This window comes from Eurytemora carolleeae, unplaced genomic scaffold (genome assembly GCF_000591075.1).
Source record: "Eurytemora carolleeae unplaced genomic scaffold, Eaff_2.0 scaffold1262, whole genome shotgun sequence".
Lineage (NCBI taxonomy): Eukaryota > Metazoa > Arthropoda > Copepoda > Calanoida > Temoridae > Eurytemora > Eurytemora carolleeae.
The window spans coordinates 78,464-100,242 of NW_019397148.1; the positions used below are offsets into that span (position 1 = coordinate 78,464).

General features: G+C 33.7%; 2 protein-coding genes and 1 long non-coding RNA gene across 3 annotated transcripts; all 3 read left to right on the forward strand.

Moving 5' to 3' along the window:
- The first annotated feature begins 2,116 nt into the window (after nucleotides 1-2,116).
- Nucleotides 2,117-3,902, forward strand: LOC111712344 (uncharacterized). The gene is made up of 2 exons (XR_002767428.1): nucleotides 2,117-2,191; nucleotides 3,672-3,902. It is a non-coding gene; the product is annotated as an uncharacterized LOC111712344 (long non-coding RNA).
- Nucleotides 3,903-6,335: 2,433 nt separating this feature from the next.
- Nucleotides 6,336-9,128, forward strand: LOC111712342 (integumentary mucin C.1-like). The gene is made up of 4 exons (XM_023486922.1): nucleotides 6,336-6,418; nucleotides 7,578-7,602; nucleotides 8,040-9,090; nucleotides 9,122-9,128. Exons 1-4 carry the CDS (start codon nucleotides 6,347-6,349, stop codon nucleotides 9,126-9,128), a joined length of 1,155 nt encoding a protein of 384 aa, XP_023342690.1. The 5' UTR covers nucleotides 6,336-6,346.
- LOC111712346 (uncharacterized) lies at nucleotides 8,909-13,094 on the forward strand. The gene is made up of 6 exons (XM_023486927.1): nucleotides 8,909-10,488; nucleotides 10,540-10,638; nucleotides 10,708-10,793; nucleotides 11,535-11,637; nucleotides 11,699-11,751; nucleotides 12,923-13,094. The coding sequence occupies exons 1-6, from the start codon at nucleotides 9,188-9,190 to the stop codon at nucleotides 13,057-13,059; spliced, it is 1,779 nt and encodes a 592-aa protein (XP_023342695.1). The 5' UTR covers nucleotides 8,909-9,187; the 3' UTR covers nucleotides 13,060-13,094.
- The last annotated feature ends 8,685 nt before the right edge of the window (nucleotides 13,095-21,779 follow it).

Genomic DNA, 21,779 nt, shown 5'->3' on the forward strand with positions numbered 1-21,779 from the left:
TATTTATAGTTATACTGCAGTTATACAGACATTATTTAGAGCTAGACAGATGTTATACAGACATTATATAGAGCTAGACAGATGTTATACAGACATTATTTAGAGTTAGACAGCTGTTATACAGACATTTTACAGATGCTTTACAGACATTGTTCAGACGTTATTCTAACATTATATAGACGCTTTACAAAAATTTTGTAGAAATCGACATCCGTACATAGTAATTATTAATTGTGAGAATGTATTCTTTTATTTTTAGCAATAAAATTCGAAAATTAATAAATGATTAAATTTCTAGAATATATTAAAATTTTAAAAATTGTTATCAATACAAATTTAAATATTATCTGTTTTTCCTAATTCTTTTTCTTAATTGAATCTTTTTTTAAAAACAATAGTTTAGTGTTACAAGAACACTGGAATTTATAATCATTATATTATTCACTTTTTCTTGTTAGCCTAGATTAGCCAGCAGAGACTAGTTGGGACTTATGGGGAGGAGGGGTGACTTTGAGGTTTATGGAACAATACTGGCATATCTTGACACTCAAGAATTTTCATTGCAGACCCCCCAAAAAAAACCTAGGTATCTCCAATGAAAATCTTGGGGTCTCTATACAATGATGGGATGAAAAGCAGGTTTTCTCATTAATATCTGGGTGTCAAATGAAAAGCTTGGGGTCACCTTGCAATAATACAGCTTAAATATACCTAAATAAATTATGTTGTACATTGTCTGTATAAATATAACTGCGCTAAACCTCAACTACGCAAAACTACGTATTGTGATTAGCTTAACTACGACGATATATATCTTGTTAATATGTTTATTAACTTAATATGTAACATAGATTTCTAAATACACATTAGTTGGAAGATACTCCGATTTGATTACAGTGATAGAGTAATTTGGTCCTAGTTGAAACATATGCGCTGAGATCGTGCTCATTGGTTTGGCATTGATCGCAAAAGAGCTTGTGTCCCTGTTGACATTGATAGTTGACAAGATCATGCCCATTGGTTTGGCATTGATATAGTTTATGAGCTTGTGTCCCTGTTTTCATTGATAGCTGACAAGATTGTTCCTATTGGTTTGACATTGATTATAGTTTATGAGCTTGTGTCCCTGTTTTCATTGATAGCTGACAAGATTGTTCCTATTGGTTTGACATTGATTATAGTTTATGAGCTTGTGTCCCTATTCACATTGATAGCTGACGAGTTGTACCTGGATTGATACAGGTCTGGAAGCAGTTTTATGAGTACGGCATTTACTACACTCCGAAAAAAAGCTTTGGTATCTGATGAAAAGCTTGGGGTCTTTAATGACAATCTTGGGGTCCCCGACAAAAAGCTTGGAGTATCTGAGGAAAAAACTTGGGTTCACCAATGAAAATCTGGGTCTCCGATGAAAAGCATGGGATCTCTAATGATATGCTTGGGGTCTCCAATAAAAATCTGAGGGTCTCAAATGGAACGGTTATGGAGACCTTCTATGAAGGGGATCTCTGTTAGTACTAAAATGATAATTTTTTATCCCCCCCCCCCCGGAATTTTTTTTTTCGGGGAATTTGGTCATGTTTATTTCAAAATCTTGAGGAACTGAACGGGGAGGGGGGGGGGTGGAAGGTCTTGAAAGAATGTTAACAAGATATAGATTTTTTTATCTATTCTAAAAAATCAGAATTTAAGGGCTAGAAGGTGCCTGCTCTCTCTTCTTGCGCTCCTATCTTTTCCTGGGGGGGGGGGGCGTTCCCCCAATTTTCCAGGGAGGGTGACATCCCCCGAGTTTTCAAGGGGCTTCCCCTCCCCCTCAATAATAATGTGTTAGAAATTAAAAAATATTGTCTAATATTTTAAACTTGTAAAAATTCTAACGAACATGTTTTTTTCTTCCTAGTAATAACATATCTCAGAAATAACCATTGTAAAATAATATTGTAGTAAAAAAAAGACGCAAAAAATGTTTTTGTTTGGAAAATAAAACTTTGCTGTAAAAAAAGAAAAAAATAATGATTCAAAATTACACCTGAAAACTTTTTTGTACATCCTAAAATTGTTTTTCATTTCATACTTTATGGGAGATTATTTGATATTTTCTTATATAAAATTGATAGTTTTCTTAACTAGAGTTCAGTTGAACAAAAACAGCGATGAAGATACAATTTATTGCACTTTTTCTTGTCCTCAGGTTAGTCTCTTTAATGTCGAACTTATACGAAATTACATGAATAGCTTTGCAACTTCTTAGCTTCTCTAATTCTAGTATATTTCCCAAACATGAGAAAAGCATTCATTAGGTTTCATAATATCAGCTTCTCTTAAAGAATGAGTTTTATGGAAAAAAGAATGTCAGTTTTAAACCTTATGTCCAATAATTAGGTTTCATAATATCAGCTTCTCTTAAAGAATGAGTTCTATGGATAAAAGAATGTCAGTTTTAAACCTTATGTCCAATAATTAGGTTTCATAATATCAGCTTCTCTTAAAGAATGAGTTCTATGGATAAAAGAATGTCAGTTTTAAACCTTATGTCCAATAATTTTCCAAATAAAAGTCTGAATTATTCAAATCTAATATTTTGTTTTCCTATCAGCATGTAAATCAGCATGTTCAGAGTTGGGCATGGTTTTTTTCTTTTTTCAGCTTACCGGAGACTTGAGAATAATCTCCAAATTCCAGCATAGTTTAAGATTTTTCCTCAAATTTCCATTATAAAATTGTCACAAATGTTGACTCTCTGATTATCTGATATGAATTTTGAATTTTGAAAGAAAAAATTTCTAATTTTGAATAAGTTTGATTTTCGAAGACAAAAATGTTTTTCTTTTCGCTTAGGGTTTACAAGGGTACCAATACAAGTGTTGTCTTACCAAGTTTGAATAGGATTTACAAGGGTACCAATACAAGTGTTGTCTCACCAAAATTGAATAGGATTTACAAGGGTACCAATACAAGTGTTGCCTCACCAAGTTTGAATAAGATATCATGCATGTTTTTGTTTCTTTAAACTGCTTATTTCCATTTGCAAGTTCTGCTTCTATGAAACAATTGAGAAAGTATCAGAAATTAACACTTTTTGAGTCAGGATATTGAGTCAGGAATTTGAGTCAAGAAATTGAGTCAGGATATTGAGTCAGGAAATAGAGTCAGGAAATTGAGTCAGGAAATAGAGTCAAGAAATTGAGTCAGGAAATAGAGTCAGGATATTGAGTCAGGAAATTGAGTCTGGAAATAGAGTCAGGATATTGAGTCAGAAAATTGAGTCAGGAAATTGAGTCTGGAAATAGAGTCAGGAAATTGAGTCAGAAAATTGAGTCAGGAAATAGAGTCAGAAAATTGAGTCAGGAAATTGAGTCAGGAAATTGAGTCAGGAAATTGAGTCAAGAAATTGAGTCAGGAAATAGAGTCAGGATATTGAGTCAGAAAATTGAGTCTGGAAATAGAGTCAGGAAATAGAGTCAGGATATTGAGTCAGGAAATTGAGTCAGGATATTGATTCAGGAAATTGAGTCAGAAAATTGAGTCAGGAAATAGAGTCAGGAAATTGAGTCAGAAAATTGAGTCAGGAAATAGAGTCAGGAAATAGAGTCATGAATTTGAGTCATGAAAACGACGAAACCTAAATCCCATTTTTTGTCAGTTTAAGGTTTCAGGATTATTTTGTTTAGTTTAATGTTGATGGTAGCCGAGGGAAGACCTAAATCCTATCTCATTGAAACTCTAGATGAACCCCAGCAGGCACCAGGGAAAGGATATTTACAGACTGCGGCTCCTGAGATAAAACCTAATCCTGGATATAAGAAGAAGGATGGCGATTATATATTCGATCCATGAACATTATAGAAAATATGAAATATTAATTATTTAAAAATAAACGCATCTTTTTTGCCTAAGACTGATTTACAGCATGTGTAATTACATCAAATAGTTCTATAAAAAAGTATGATTTTAAGGGTTCAAGAAAAAGTTACATAAAAAGAGAAAAATCTGATGTGCGTTGTTCTAGTGGTTACAGAAAATATATAATTGATTTTTAGCAATATTTTCTCTATTCTAAACTGCTAAAGCTAGTTTAAGCCGGACAGATTTTTAAAGGATTTTTAGCTGTCACTGAATCACAGGCATAGTAAATGTTTGATTTATTTAAAAAACAGACTAAATTAGAATTCGAAATAGTTTTAAGAAATTTGAGAATTTTTTATAGAATTAATATGTAGATTGTATTTTGTATCTTATATAAACAATTTTTTTTCAGACCCTTTCAAAAAAAATTATAAATACCCCATTTCATATTATATTGTACTCTAATAGTGGAATATAAATTTTTTTTAAATCAAAATTTTGTTTATTTATGAAATAAACTTTTTTAGCGTACACTCCCGCCATCCATGAGTGTCTACAAAAAATTCAGCCCAAACGGTCCAGCTTTTTGGCCAGCTATGCGCAACATATACATGAATGTCTTGTTTTATTATATAGATATATTTCTGCAACATGAAGGCGTAAACAATTAAAATTTTAAATGTTTACAATTTATCAAACAGAAATTATAGTTTGATATATCGATAGAATATTAGAAAATCCGAGTTTGAAACGAGTAATCATTTTTTCTATTTGTGTTTTATATTCTGCAATGAAGAAGGCTACAACTTCAAAGCCGTTTTTAATCAAAACAAAAAGTTTATTAAAATTTCTTTGAAGCAGTGTGCAGTGTATATTAAAATCAGATAAATTTATTTCATTGTAAAAATAAACTAAACTAGCTTATCAATTTACAGACAGTCTTCTGTCTCAATTCAAAAGTTAATATTTTGGCATTATCCGTTCCGGTACAAGGATTAACCAGTCTAGTTTATTTGTAGAGTACAAGGGTTAACCAGTCTCGCGTAATTGTACAGTACATGGATTAACCAGTCTAGTTTATTTGTAGAGTACAAGGATTAACCAGTCTAGTTTATTTGTAGAGTACAAGGATTAACCAGTCTAGTTTATTTGTAGAGTACAAGGATTAACCAGTCTAGTTTATTTGTAGAGTACAAGGATTAACCAGTCTAGTTTATTTGTAGAGTACAAGGGTTAACCAGTCTCGCGTAATTGTACAGTACATGGATTAACCAGTCTCGCGTAATTGTATAGTGGAAGGATTAACTAGTCTAGTATATTTTTAAAGTACAAGGATTAACCAGTCTAGTTTATTTGTAAAGTACAAGGATTAACCAGTCTAGTTTATTTGTAAAGTACAAGGATTAACCAGTCTAGTTTATTTGTAGAGTAAAAGGATTAACCAGTCTAGTTTATTTGTAGAGTACAGAATTTAACCAGTCTCGTTTAATTGTACGGTACATGGATTAACCAGTCTCGCATAATTGTACGGTACAGGGGTTAAACAGTTTAGTTTAATTGTATTGTACAAGGATTAACCAGCCTAGTGTAATTGTACGATTCAAGGGTTAAACAGTTTAGTGTAATTGTATGGTACGTGGGTTAACCAGTCTAGTGTAATTGTACGGTACAAGGATTAACCAGTCTAATGTAATTGTATGGTACAAGGATTAAACAGTCTAGTATAATTGTATGGTACAAGGGTTAACCAGTCTAGTGTAATTGTACGGTACAAGGGTTAACCAGTCTAGTGTAATTGTACGGTACAAGGATTAACCAGTATAGTGTAATTGTACGGTACAAGGGTTAACCAGTATAGTGTAATTGTACGGTACAAGGGTTAACCAGTCTAGTGTAATTGTACGGTACAAGGATTAACCAGTCTTGTATATTTGTACGGTACAGGGGTTAAACAGTTTAGTTTAATTGTATTGTACAAGGATTAACTAGACTATAGTCTAATTGTACGGTACAAGGGTTAACCAGTCTAGTGTAATTGTAACGTTAATGATTTTTTTTTATGGAAATTTTGGAGTTTTGGCAAACCTTTAACACCCTTAATACTACAATTACAATAGTTAAAGGCTTGTGCCGCTAGTGGATAATGTTTCCCATTAATGTCGTTGATAAAATTAAAACAAGCGTTCTGCTCTTACCTTTAAAACTAACAGCTACCTGATTTTTTTAAACAGTTGTAACAAACTTAACTAAAGTTGGAACGTGCCCAGCCCTAGCCCTACTTCATTCATCTGCAAAAACAATTATAAAATCCAAATATTTAAAACGAAACCAAGTTATATAATGCAATATAAAGTTATTTTTCAACAATTGAGCACAAAAAAATGGTATGAAAATTATACCCTTGGAAAAAGAATTTAACTGACCAAAAATTCACTTTAAAGGCCATTGACCGAAAATTCTTCCAAAAAAAAACCAAAATGTATTTTGGCAGACTTACAAAATGGCCAAGCTTGTTTCTTGTTTTAAAAGCATGATTTGTTTCCAAATTATGTACACTCTTCCTCACACTATGGTAAGGATTGTTTTATTCTAAATATTTAATATTTAGGGGACTGATCCCGTTTCACAACCGTACCCTTGAAACTTTAAATCGTTTTTCCGGCTTGTAAAGAGTTCATTTCTGTTAGTTTCTCCTTTGCTTCTGAAGCAAGAAATATATAAATCACTTTTGCATACTGGAGAAAACACAAATAAAAATACATAATTTTTGAAAAACAAAAATATGGATATAAGTTCATAGTTAAGGGTATTGTTGTGAATCAGATATCTAACTCAAAATTACGATAATGTTAATTACAGGAGGTCATGAGGAGGACATTTTAAATATTAACACAAGTTTCTAAGATGAGCTTAGAAGAAACATATGAACAAAATTTAGTTATTTTCAATATAATCAATAAATAATAATAAAATTGTTTGTGGCCTAAGTCCTGATTTACTTATTCTGGAATTTAGCAATCTCGCGTGATAATAAAACGATCATTAAACAATCGTATTTTGTTTCGTTTTTTGATCGTTTTCAAAATGATCGTTTCGGAAAAACGACCCACTCGTTCTGAACTTTTTGAAAACGCTTGTTTTTGAAGAAAAAAAATTGTCATTGGTGAATATGTTAACGATCATTGATGAAGGGTCGTCGTTAACGATCGTTAACGAAACGACGAACTTTATAAAAACTGTCGTTTTTAAAAAACTATTGTTTTGAAGAAAAAAAATTATGTGCAACTTTACCGAATGTCGTCTTACATGAAGGTAAAAAAAGAATTGGGGCTAAATGCACCTACACTCATATTTTGTCCAATTGTTAAAACTTAACTGAGAGATAGATCGAGCACCAGTTATTCTTCTCATATATAGCTATCAATTGAAATGATAAATGATAAAATCATCTGAGCTGAAAGTTTAAAACTATAGACTTAGAGATAAATCCTCTTTAACTTAGATTAATTTAATCTTTCGTGTGCATCCTGGAAAGTGTATAAAATTCAACCAATCAGATTGTCGAGTGGAGAATTCAAGCAGCCAATCATATTGCCGAGAAATTTTTAAATTTTGCACGCTTAATCAATGAGAGAACTTTCATTGTACGCAATCCAGCAGGAATATTCAAAAGAGAGGATAAAAATAAAAGTTTTCAGCTCTGATTAATTTGTAAACTATCAATAATTTAGGGGGAAGAGATCACCATAAGTACAGGCAAGTTATTACAAGTAAACAATTGAAAATGAAAAGAAAACCAAAAACCCAAGTTTTAAAATACACAATTCTTTATTACTGGTCCTTCGTTAAGTAAATATCATGTTTTATTGAAATCTTACAGTTTTAAACAATTTTATTTAAGAGCTTTCGAGAAGGAAAACAACGTTGAATTTCTATCTGTAATAAATTTAACTTTCTTCTCACATACTTGTGCTCAAAACCAATACTAGATTACAATATTGCCCTTGTTTAAATGCATGTCTTTGAAGGCAAAACTTTTTATTATTACTTTCCACAAACTGAAAATTTAGATCAGCAAAGATCAAATCTATGTTTCTTTTCATAAAACTTGCTTACAGTCTAGCTTAATATTAGCCCCCATGAGACAGAATGGAATATTTGGAATCATTAATAATCAAAATCCTTTTTTTCAGTAAATCAATCACTAAAAATTCAGTTTAACCTGACAGAACTGATTGAATGGATATCCTGTGCCATAGATCCTCTTTGTACTAGAGTTAATGTTACGGTAACCAACACTCTTAGCTTAGACGATGAAATTAGAGATTTTGGAGTTACCAACATTACTACAGATGTTGGCCGCATGAGAGATGGTACTGGCGTCATTTCTACAGACCATAGTGATAACATCATTGAAGATGGGACTGACAACGTTACAACAGACAGTAGTGACAACATCACTACAGATGGCACTGACAACGTTACTACAGACCTTAGTGACAACATCACCAACGATGGTACTGACAACTTTACTACAGACGGAAGTGACAACATCACTACAGATGGTACTGACAAAGTTACTACAGACTTTAGTGACAACATCACTACAGATGGTACTGACAAAGTTACTACAGACTTTAGTGACAACATCACTACAGATGGTACTGACAACATTACTACAGACCTCAGTGACAACATCACCACAGATGGTACTGACAACACTACTACAGACCGCAGTGAAAACATCACCACAGATGGTACTGACAACGTTACTACAGACCGTAGTGACAACATCACCACAGATGGTGCTAACAGCATTACAACAAATGGTAGTGACAACGTTATTGCAGATGCTAGTGACAACTTTACGGCAGACCGCAGTGACACAATCACTACAGATGGTACTGACAATGTAACTTCAACATTGACAACACCTAACATTTCTTCTACAACTGTCAGCAATAGTTCATCATCTACTGCTACAACTTCTACTACTACTGCTACTACTACAACTTCTACTACTACTACTACTACTTCTACAACTTCTACAACTACTACTACTACTACTACTACTACTACTGATACTACAACTACTTCTACTACTACTACTTCTACTACTACTACTACTACTACTACTACTTTTATTACTTCTTCTTTGACAACTTCTACTACTACTACTACTTCCACTTCTACATCACATCCAACTACATCTTTCAAAGATTTTACCACAAATCTTAAAATAAGGTCAACAACCAAAAGTACATCTTCCCAGAAGCTGCTGACTTCTTCCTCGCCATTGTCTACTCCAGTCACATCAAAATCAACTATTTCGCTAACTTTAATGTCCAGCTCTAAATCTACAAGAATGGAATCTTTCAAACAAAAAACAGCAATATTAGCATCAACATCCTCTTTGAAACCATCACCAACATCTGAAACTGCATCAACAAAATCTGAAGAGGAAACAACAATTGGGTCAAAATTATCTGATAATTCTCCTTTGCCAGGTGAATCTTCAAACAATCCCATTAATAGTTCTTTCACCAAGACAATTGTTACAAATTTACCAATTCACTCAAACATTTCTCAGTCACTAACACCAACAACTGGTAAACAAACAGATAACCTTGAATCCAAAGTCAATTTGACCGTATCAAGTTACACAACTGAAGCAGCTACCCAACTGCCTCATGTTGATAGTTTCGCAACATCCTCAACCTGGACTACCAGGCAAATCAATTTTATACCAAATTCTGATAAGGCATCAAAAAATACTTCAGGAGAAGGAATATCTAAGAAGCGTGGGAACCTACTTGAATCAGAAGATAAAACCAACATAGATCTAACAGATTCAATCAAATCTTTAAAACATTTAATATCTGAAGTAATTTCAAAATCAACAAGGGACAAGTTCACCCATAAACCCTATCAAAATTTAGAATGGAAGGAAAGAAGGACTCATTTAAGAAATGATATTCCACAACCATTTTATGAACCTGATTCAAGCTCATATTTCCATGAGCCAACATATGAACCAAGCAGTGTCCATCACTTTACAAAATCTAGCATGGGACAGACACCAGAACTTTCCGCAGGAAGTTGGAAAGACAGAACTGAACATATACCAGAGCATAGGCAGCATGATATATACCTGAAAGGACACTTGGCATCTATTGAGAAAAGAGAGGTAAATAATGAAGAACTTGCCACTACAGATTACGATATCGAAAGCTTTGGTTATGCTTCATTTATAATTGGGGGCTGTAGCTCACAACATAAAGCCATTTTAAGTGTTGAAGCATATAATTCTGATTCTAAAATAGTTGTTCCTGACACACCTTTCCTTGGGTGTGGACCTCCAGTAGGTGCTATATACAAGAAGGCCTTGGTTGTGTGTGCTAATTCAGTTTCCAACATTCTAAACTCTTGCTACCACTACAAGGCAGGGTTTGCTACTTGGAAAACGTTCCCGAGCATGTTGGTAAGTCGTAAGGACTTCACCTTCAGTGTGACAGATGATTCTATTGTTGCAATTGGTGGACAAACAGCTGGACCTGATCTGGAAATATTCAGGAATGGTGGGTGGGAGCAAGGTCCTAATATGAGATCTAATGGAAGTAGGAAAAAGCATTGCTCTGTCAGGTATTATTGTTATCATTTTCAAGACTTCTAATGTTTGATTTTTTATTTTAGCATCGGTCACAATCTGATTATCATTGGAGGACAAATTTCTGGTATGCCATCAAAAGAAGTTGAGATGCTAAACATTAAAAACACAGAGAGCATATCTAGGTTTAGTATAATACTAACATTCTGTATTTCTTATAACTATAAAATAATGATATTTAATATGTTGGTTAGCTCACTGCCAAGCTTGCCAAAAGAGACATTTGCTCATGCATGCTCAAGTTTGAATATTGGTGGAACAACTGTTGTTGTTGTAGCAGGTTACAGAACATTATACATTTTACAACCTTTTAATAAACATTACCAATCTATGATTCCCCCAACAGAGGTGCATTAATGTTTGTAGTAGTTTACAGAACATTATACATCTAATAAACAATTTTACTGACTAATTGGGACAAATAAATAAAGGCATATCTCCTCTTCAATGCTTGATTTGAAATTTTGAAATTTTCTGAACCTTGATGTCTACCATTTTGGCCTGCAATGCCTTACTCCTTCCCTATGGATTTTTTTAATCCTAGGGAACCCCTTGTCAAAGTAAATTTCCATTTATTAAGTTCCCATCAAAGTACTAGAAGTACTAATAAATTTGTATGGCATGCTTTGTACAGAAATTAACTTTGATTAAGAATTGATTTTTTATTAAATATATGTTGCAAACAAAATTTCAACTTATAAGTTCAGAGCTGCAAACTTTAGAATTGTTGATATTGCGATCAATGCTTTATCTCCTCTTTCAGACTAACTGTTTGGTAAATTGTCTAAATTGCAATCAATCAGAGAGTCGGTTGTAAAACCCAGCAGCTAAAAAGAAACCAAATAATTCAAAATTTTGGCGCACAATCAATGAGAAAACTCTCATTGGTCCAAACCCAGCAGGGATATCCAAAAGAGAGGATTAAGCAGAAAATCAAAAGTGTCTACAGTGGATACAGAGATTAACGATATCCAATAAACGAGTTTTAAGTTCAGATCAATTAATCTTTATGTTTTATCAGGAGGATTAGATATTGATTATAATCTACTTGACACTGTTCATTTCCTGAATTTTCAAGCAAATGACCAAATATGGAAACCTTTAGCTCCAATGAAGATTAAGAGGTTAGAATATCCTAACAATTTTGTATCAAGATTATCAGGAACAACATTGTTTAATGCTTAGGCATAATTTTGGTCTTGGACTGCTTGACTCTCAACTTGCCGCTTTCGGGGGTGGTAAGTGAAAAACTTGTATTGGTTATTAAGATTGTTCTGGTTTTCTGGAGGCACCTTGAACACTTCATGCCAAATAGCACATGGAGCCCATCCAAATTTACATCATATATAACAAATTAAAAAGGATCAAAAATAACAAAATAAAAACAAACCTAGTTTCAATAACAAAATGACGAATTAAAAAATTGTTTAATTTTTCGTTTTTTTTCTAGATATGTCGAACCGAAACGATCGATTCATTTACTAGACATGTGGAAACTATCCATCCCAATTTGTGCCCAGCTTTCCACAAAATTACCATAAATTTTTACGCAAAAATTGTGTATTTTGGAGCAATTTTTTTTTTGCGAATCACATTTTTTGTGCATGTAGGGCAATAAGTTTTGCCGAAAGTTTTGTGTCAAACGTAAATTTTTACGCAAACAATAGTATTTTTAAGCAAATTGACCAAAAGTGAAAGTTTCAGTCAAGTTTCAGCACAGATTCAAATAACTGATGGTTTATTTAAAAATTTACAAACATACAAAGTTATGATTATGCTTTTCTAAATTGTTAACTTTTTATTACAAAAAACTTTAAAATTGAGGGACAAAAATTGAAAAAATACAAATTAGAAAATTAAAAATCGAAAATTGAAAATTGATCCATAGTTTTTTTCAGATGTCTGAATATTTGTGTGTTGGCAACCTTTGATATTTCAAATGCTGACTAACTCTTGTCAAATTCAAATGATTGAAATATTAAACGGTTTTGCCCACAGGGATAAAGACAACCCTGAGTTATCAAATTTCTATACAGCCTTAACTTTTAAGTGTCTTGGCCTTTAGATTTACCTCACAAGTCATTAATCCTCTTTCTCCAGGCCTAGACATATATTCATTTCAAAAATACGACGTGCCTGTTTCTAGCTTAAGTTTAAAAGGAGAAGTTGGCAAAAACTGCTCGATTTTTTTGTGAGAGCCTGCACATCTTGATTTGCAGTGTGCCATCGTGCACCAAGTTAAAAGTAGAGTTTTAGGCAAGTTTTAAGCATTGCTATTATATGCAAAAAAAGTACAATCTCCAAGTGCTATTTTTCGCGCAAAAACATGGCGAAACGAAAGCAAAAAAAATTGCAAAATGTTTGATGCTGGAAACCCTATGTCCAGCCCTAAAACTTTATATTATACAGGTGGGGTTGAAACATCAACAGAAATAACAAGAATAGAAGTTTGGCAGCCAACAAATAATACCTGGAACTTCAAACCTCACAACAGTCCCAATCTTGATCGGAACAATTTTGCTTTTGTATCAGCCTCCCAGAATTGATAAATAGCAATAAATATAAACTTGACTTAAACTTATTTAGAAGATATAATTACGGAATTTAATCAAACGGCATTTTGTAGACTCAGCTCAATCATGACCCCCCCCCCCGGGCTGGACACTTTCCAACTCTTTCAATCCGCTTCGTTAACGGTTAGTTCCAACCGTTTTCAGGTAGCTGTTAGTTTTGGAGGGTAAAACAAAACTTTGTTTCATTAACGGTATTTTCCGTTTTTTTTAAGTTACCGTTAGTTATTGGTTTTAATGGAAAATTTTCAACAATTATTATAGAATTGGTGTTAAAGTCACGAAGCTTCGAATACAAAATCGTTAATGGTTAATGAAACTGCGCAGTCGTTAATAGTCTTTAAAGTATTAACGACGTTAATGGAGTTTCGCGCCGAAAAAAAAATTGAAAAACATAAAAACACGTAAAAACTGTATTTTTTATACATGGTTAATGCAATTTTAAGCATAAAAAAAGAAATTCACCGTTTAAAGAATAAATCTGTTTTGTTTCCACAATTATTTTTTTTCTAAAATGGCTTAGCCGTTTGGTTAATAATTCTAAAATTAACGGTGTTTGCCGCTTGTTAATGGACTCTTTCCTTTATTTTCAAAAACCTTTGTATCTCTGTTAACTGAACAGCCCTCCTCCACCCCCTAAAAAAAAATAAGTTTATGAATAATATTTATTTTTCTAGCTGAAAAATGGTCAATTTCAATTGTGGGTTTCACATAATAGTGACTTGCAGATTTTGGCTGTATAAATAATTAATAAATATATTTCAAGTTAAAACAAAAAACAAAATCTCTCTATATGTTAATCAGGTAGAAGTTCAAAGGGTACTGTTGTGCATCGAACTTTGCAAATATTGATTAGATTATCATAATCATATTTGTTCGTATAGTATGAAGAGTGAAGACTAGAGAAGCTTAGATTCCACAAAGTGGTAACAGCTATGTTATATAAAATTCACCTTCTCCCTCTGGTAGGCTGGCAAGTGAAGCATAGAATTTTTTTTCTTAATTAAAAGAATTCTAAAAGTTTTGTATAAAATATTTTCTAAAGTATATAAAGGGTATAAATCTCGGTACCGGGTGTAGGGAATAGTTTAGATTTAATTGGTTTAATATATCAGACAAATGTGCTTAAGTTCCCAAATATCAGCTAAATTTATCAGCTTAAAGGGACATGTAACTGTTATTTCAAGTGACTCTCCCCATGCAAAGATGGCAATGTTCGTTTCACAATGTATACCCTTTAAAGCTTTGTCTACTCAAGTATGAAATATGTATCTATATTTATAGTCTTGATAACTAGTTATTTGAAATTCCTTGGTTTCTCTTCTAAAAATTACACTGCATTTCTATTGAAGGAATTGAAGGAAACTATAAAGGATTACGCGTAGGAAACTATGAAGGAATACGCTTAGGAAACTATGAAGGAATACGCCTAGGAAACTATGAAGGAATACGCCTAGGAAACTATAAAGGAATACGCCTAGGAAACTATGAAGGAATACGCCTAGGAAACTATAAAGGAATACGCCTAAGAAACTATAAAGGAATACGCGTAAGAAACTATGAAGGAATACGCCTAGGAAACTATGAAGGAATACGCCTAGGAAACTATAAAGGAATACGCCTAAGAAACTATAAAGGAATACGCGTAAGAAACTATAAAGGAATACGCCTAGGAAACTATGAAGGAATACGCCTAGGAAACTATAAAGGAATACGCCTAGGAAAACGAAGATATTTTCCTCATCATTTATATGATAAAGGTTTTAAGGTTACACAAGAAGGAGAGAATTTACATCTAAATCCAGTTTTCATCTTCTCCAATTAAAGTTGGGTCATTAAGATGCCCTTGGGACATGTTAAGGAATGGAATAGGTTTACTCTGCCTTTCAGGTGTTTGTCCGTAACAGGTAGTGTTTGTGAGATATCTCAGATATTCTTAAACTAGGCTTTTATGCCGTTTCGTGCCCATCTTCTATTTCAATTGTGAACATTTTATCCTCGTATACACTGTAAGACAAACAAAAAACAAAAAAGTTTGCGGATTTTTAAAAAAACTCTTGGATTTTTAAAATTTAATGGAAATCGCATTTTGTTGGAGGCTAATTTTTGAAGTATTGATCATTCATAAACCTTCCCTGGGGCCATGTTAGGTCGCACACAGCGGTTCAGCCTTAGATATTCTTACACACCTCAGATATTTCTTCCAGTCCTCCGATATTTCTTTCAGATTCTTTCTTACAGACTTTAGATATTTCTTACATATCTTGGATATTTTCCTGTAAACTTTTTTATCTTTACCATTCCTGGTGGTTAGAGTTGGCACAACGAATTTGAATTTTATTGGATACAATTAAACAAATTATATAGGAAGAACACGGGCAGCCGGAGTAAATTTGAATTTCCGAGCCGGGTCAACCTTTCCAGTCTCAGTTAGTGCTGTACCGCCTGGCAGGGTTCAACAAAGTTGGTCTAGCTCTGTGTACAGGACTAGCTGGTGCAACAAGGTTGACGCGGGCAGACTTTACACTTCTATAGGTTGAATTTATTTTTATTACAGCGACAGATCTGCGTGAGAAGAGTCTCAATGGTGTCCCAATAAAAATGGGAAGTGGCGACTTCTATATCCTGTTTGTTGCTGCACCATTATACTTCATAAAAGTATCCCACTGAAACAAAAACACCTAAAACTACAATAATAAACAGAAAACAATGGAATAGGAAGACGACATCAATACAATACTGAAATTGTTTCAAAGCAAATCTTTTTTAATCACTTTTTAAAGGGAGTGTTCGCGAAAAATGAACGTGGGGTATAGGCTTAATGCGATAAAATTGAAATTAAATTGATTTTTTACGATCCGAGTTGAATGTTGCATCTTTCCGATTTTGTATGGACACTACGTTCTTCGGTGTGAGTCGTTTTTAACAATTTTCTCCTTATAGACGCAACAGATAGAAGTAAGATTTTTAACTTTAATAATTCATTTATTTAATTTTACAATATTTTTAAATTTTAATAAGATATCAGATGGAAACATTTTGAGACTTCTATATTTCTTGTTTTTGATCCTTTCTTCTTGATCTTCCATTCCTTGTCAATCCTTCAATCACACTATGGCTAATTTTGAAAATAAAAATAAATGAATTTTTTGGATGTTTTCTGCAGCTAGCCAAATTGAAGAGGTAGAACTATTTTTTGAAGCCCTGTATCTATCTATATTCTATATATTGAGAGAGCAAGGTTACTCTTCCCCTTGTTTATATTTAAATTTTGCTTCAGTCATGATACAGTGTCGAGTCAGCTATTGCATTCCTAGCTTTTCTTGGAGGGGGAGAGGGGTGAGGGGGGCATTTTCCACATTTTCCAGTTTTTTTATCTCAAGTAGGACATAGAGGGGGGGATGGGACGTCTGCCATCCTGTGTATTCCCCTTCTAATTTTTCCTGTTCAAAGTTTTCTTCTTCTTTCTTGTTTATCTTGGTTTAAGCACCCATCTCTACTGTCAATTTTTTTTCCACTTTTTTCTGTTCAATTTATTTTTTCTTCTTGCTTCTTGTTTCTTGTTTTTACACTTTAAGGCCTTTCCAAATAGTTCTTTTAACATCGAGTTGTGGAGCAGGTAGGAGAGAGATAAGGAGGTTTGTAGGAAGAAGGGTATAGGGGATTTCTCCCTGTGTTCCTTCATTTTATACTGTTTCCCAGTTAGGGGAATTAAGGAATTTACCCATAACTGCACCCCATATGCAAAATGGGGAGTTGTGATCCCTGAAAGCTCTATTGAGAGGTATCTTCCATGGCAGTCCAGTCCTCACATCTGGTCGAGTAAAAAACCGGTATCGAAGTGCATGGCTTGTATTCCCACGAGGGGTTAAACTCCTCTTTCAGTGAACCAAGCTGAAGATGAAGTTTTGTTTTAATCTATGTACAATTCTTGCTTCCCCTGTAGGATACTAGATGCGTAACTAAACACAGCGCTTCCCCAGCTGCAATTCTGGGACTGCATAGTAGGTCCGTTCTGCTAGAGAGAAAGCAGGCAGCTGATAGAAGTAAGATTAGTAGCGATCAAAAGCCCTTTTTTATCGCATTAAGCCTGTACCCCTTTCATTTTTCGCAAATACTCCCTTTAAGTTAAATGGGATAGTTTTAACTTCACAATTTCTAGTCATAATTTGAGTGTAAAAGTCGTCTTCTAATTCCAGAATTGACTAGTTCCAACTGTACTCTAGTCTCGTAATGAACAAAATGAGGTTTACCAACTGACTCCAATGTTTATATTGAGATACTATTACTTAGACCCACATGTCAGAATTTGATGTACAGGGTGTCCCACAAAAATGACAGTAATAAGACGAATTGAAGGTCGTCTTTGATCTTTGAAATAATGTGAGACTTTATTCGTAAACCCAATATTAGAAGAAGGGAAATTCTAGAGTTGATAATAACAAAATACCCCTATTCTTGGCATTTTCAAAAAGTGGTCTGCCTTTAGTGTGCTTTTAATATTATCGGAGATATGAAGAATATTGTTGGTTTTTTTTTATAAATGAAATCTGAACTAAATTCTGAAGATCTCTACCGCAGCACAATAAAGGCAGACCACATTTTGGAAAAGGTTATTGTTTTTAACAATTCATTCATGTGAAATGTGAAAATAGGGCATCCGTATGTGTGTCCAATAAATCAGAGTTTAGAAATGTCGTCTTCTGCAAAATCATTTTTTAACTACTAGTTAAATTAAATCTCCAGACATAATTTTCCAGACATCATTTCCCAGGCATCATTTTCCAGACATCATTTCCAGAAATCATTTCCCAGACATCATTTTCCAGACATCATTTTCCAGACATCATTTTCCAGGCATCATTTTCCAGGCATCATTTCCAGACATCATTTTCCAGGCATCATTTTCCAGACATCATTTTCCAGACATCATTTTCAGGCATCATTTTCCAGGCATCATTTTCCATTCATCATTTTCCAGACATCATTTTCCAGACATCATTTCCCAGGCATCATTTTCCAGGCATCATTTCCAGGCATCATTTCCCAGGCATCATTTCCCAGGCATCATTTCCAGGCATCATTTTCCTGACATCATTTTCCAGGCATCATTTTCCAGGCATAATTTTCCAGGCATAATTTTCCAGGCATCATTTCCCAGGCATCATTTCCAGGCATCATTTTCCTGACATCATTTTCCAGACATCATTTTCCAGACATCATTTTCCAGGCATCATTTTCCAGACATCATTTTCCAGGCATCATTTTCCAGACATCATTTTCCAGACATCATTTCCCAGGCATCATTTCCAGGCATCATTTTCCTGACATCATTTTCCAGACATCATTTTACAGGCATCATTTTCCAGGCATCATTTTCCAGACATCATTTTCCAGGCATCTCCTGACATCATTTTCAGGCATCATTTTCCAGGCATCATTTTCCAGGCATCATTTTCCAGACATCATTTTCCAGGCATCTCCTGACATCATTTTCAGGCATCATTTTCCAGGCATCATTTTCCAGGCATCATTTTCCAGACATCGTGTTCCAGACATCATTTTTCAGACATAATTTTCCAGGCATCATTTCCCAGGCATAATTTTCCAGGCATAATTTACAGACATAATTTTCCAACATAATTTTCCAGGCATCATTTCCCTGGCATCATTTTCCAGGCATCATTTTCCAGACATCATTTTCCTGACATCATTTTTCAACATCATTTTCCAGGCATCGATTCCCAGGCATCATTTTCCAGGCATCATTATCCGGGCATCATTTTCCGGGCATCATTTCCAGACATCACTTTCCAGGCATCATTTTCCAGGCATCAATTCCCAGACATCATTTTCCTGACATCATTTTCCAACATCATTTTCCAACATCATTTCCAGACATCACTTTCCAGGCATCATTTTCCAGGCATCAATTCCCAGACATCATTTTCCAGACATCATTTTCCAGACATCATTTCCCAGGCATCATTTCCCAGGCATCATTTCCCAGGCACCATTTCCAGGCATCATAGGCATCATTTTCCAGGCATCATTTTCCAGACATCATTTTCCAGACATCATTTCCCAGGCATCATTTCCCAGGCATCATTTCCCAGGCACCATTTCCAGGCATCATTTTCCAGGCATAATTTCCAGGCATCATTTCCCAGGCATCATTTTCCAGACATCATTTTCCAGGCATCATTTTCCAGGCATCATTTCCAGGCATCATTTCCCAGGCATCATTTCCAGATATCATTTTCCAGACATCATTTTTCAGACATCATTTTTCAGGCATCATTTTCCAGGCATCATTTTCCAGGCATCATTTTCCAGGCATCATTTCACGGCATCATTTCCCAGGCATCATTTTCCAGATATCATTTTCCAGACATCATTTTTCAAGCATTATTTCCAGGCATCATTTTCAGGAATCATTTTCCAGACCTCATTTTCCGGCATCATTTTCCAGACCTCATTTTCCGGGCATCATTTTCGCGAATTAGTTCGCGAAATACGAATAAAAGGAATTTTTTTTTGTCCCTTTTGCAATATTTTTGCCAATTTCAAATTCGAAAAGTACATGGAAAATCAAAATTGAAGCATAATTTTAATTACAAAATAAAAGTTTACATAACTTTTGATATGAACTGCTTACTATGGAATTTAAGTTTACAGTTTTGTTTGGGTCTAGAGCAAGATTCCAGCTAGACCTGGGCATTGGTTAAATGCGTTTCTCAAATTTTTTTTGTTCATCTTCAAATTTCAATTAGATTTTCTATTAGAAAACTAAAATATGTGACTCCGAACAAAGCAAAATCAATCGTTCCCTGACGCGTGATTTAAAATCGTAAAGGCTTATGTCTTTTGTCAAGAATAAAACTAATAAAATTAAACTTAAAACTTTAAATCTTTGTATAAATTTAGCTTGTCCGTCTGTCTGTTTGTATCAAATAAACGTCAAAATGGCTGAACCAATTAGGCCCAAATTTTGTGTGGGACCTCACGTGACCCCAGGGAAAGTTTATGAATGATCAAAATTAAAAAATGTGTGTTTAAAAGTTTTTTAATTTTGTATAATTTTGAAAATGCGCAAAATTTTTTTTTAATTTTTGTTTTATACTGTACAAATGAGATGCTCAGATAAAGAAGATAGAAGATGGGTGCGAAGTCCCCTAATAACTAAAGAATCAGACGATGCCCAACTCTATTTATGACTCAAGATTGTTTTTTACAACTTCAACCGAGCAGAAATAAGTTTCAATTCATGAGCCACTGATCCGGGCAGCTTCAGGTTAACAACATTTCAAAAATAGCAATAAAAAAGTTTTCTTTGGATTTCAAACACATTTTTATGAAAGGCATATTTTCCCGAGATTTAAAACTGATTTTAAGGGGATAAGAGATACTTTAACCCAAACAAAATTTTTGTTTCGAAGAAAACTCTTAAAAAATGAAAAAAATATAAGTATTTGTCCTTTTTTCATTAAAATCAATATTCTTTAAAGAGAGTCTTGTTTAAGGGACTTTTAAGTAATTTAAGGGACCGTCCGAAGATTCACAATGGCACCCTTGAAAACTTTTCGAGGATAGGATATTTTCGTTGTTTTTAGTCTAAAAGTTTTTAATTATGATAATTTGAGCAGTAGAAATGCGCAAGTCATTCTTGTAGAGAAACCGCAATTGAAAATAATTAGTTTTCAAGATTATAAACATTGATTTTCGATTTATACTTGATCAGACTAAGCTTTTAAAGGCACCGTTGTGAATTACGCTTACAGTCCCTTTAAATAGGTATTTTAGGATGGTTTCATCATTTGCAAATTTGCTAACTGTCCTATTAATTTGTTTCCCAGCGCTGAGTTTTACGATAGGTAAATACAGTAGGACCCATAAAACTGTGGAATAGGAAGACGATAATTAAGCAATCTTATGTTGTTGTTGTTGTAATGAAATAAATAGCTTTTTAGTCTAACAGTCGCACTCTTCACATGAAATTAACGGTTCTGTCAATAACTCAGAAAGCTGTGACTTTCGATTAAAAATTTGACCCCTTATACATAATTTTTTAGGCTTTTTCTTTATATTTTATTTTGTCGACATATATACGTTTTGAATGAAAAAAGTATAAAATAACGAATCCATAAGTTTAAAGGTTGTTGAATTATAGATCAAAATACGTTTGACTTCAAATAAAAGAAACCGAATGCTTCTCACTCTAGTTAGTCCGGGATGTCTTGTATGCCGAGTCCATTAGCGCCTGATCCAATCAGGGTTTAGTTATGTGTTTGGTGTCTATTTTGAACCAATAGAAATTGTACGGCGGTAACATCTATCTTTCTACCTATCTCATTATTCAATTAGAGAAGCCTTAAATCTGCGCTATACACTAAATGGAAATATTTACTTCTTCTAAAACTATGTGATCGTGTCCATATTTTACACTTTTATGTGTCTCACTGTTATGATTCTATTATATTTAAACTAATCGATTGATTTTATTTTTAATAATCCAACTAACATGAATCACAGCCATTAGATCCATTTCATTTAATAAACTGATTTTCACACTACTGCTAAAACTATTGTATTGGTGTAAACTGCCCCAAAATCAAAATTTGGGTTATATGTCAACATATCCGTGCGTTTGTGCGTTATCTTTTCTGTTATTTGTGATAATCTTGAATCAAAATAAA

Coding starts and splice junctions, on each gene's coding strand:
- LOC111712346 (XM_023486927.1), top strand. CDS start 9,188: ATGTCCAGCTCTAAATCTACAAGAATGGAATCTTTCAAACAAAAAACA. Junction 10,489..10,539: donor AAAAAGCATTGCTCTGTCAG/GTATTATTGTTA, acceptor TTTTTATTTTAG/CATCGGTCACAATCTGATTA. Junction 11,752..12,922: donor ACTTGCCGCTTTCGGGGGTG/GTAAGTGAAAAA, acceptor TATATTATACAG/GTGGGGTTGAAACATCAACA.
- LOC111712342 (XM_023486922.1), top strand. CDS start 6,347: ATGGCCAAGCTTGTTTCTTGTTTTAAAAGCATGATTTGTTTCCAAATT. Junction 6,419..7,577: donor ACACTCTTCCTCACACTATG/GTAAGGATTGTT, acceptor TCAATAATTTAG/GGGGAAGAGATCACCATAAG. Junction 7,603..8,039: donor AGAGATCACCATAAGTACAG/GCAAGTTATTAC, acceptor CCTTTTTTTCAG/TAAATCAATCACTAAAAATT.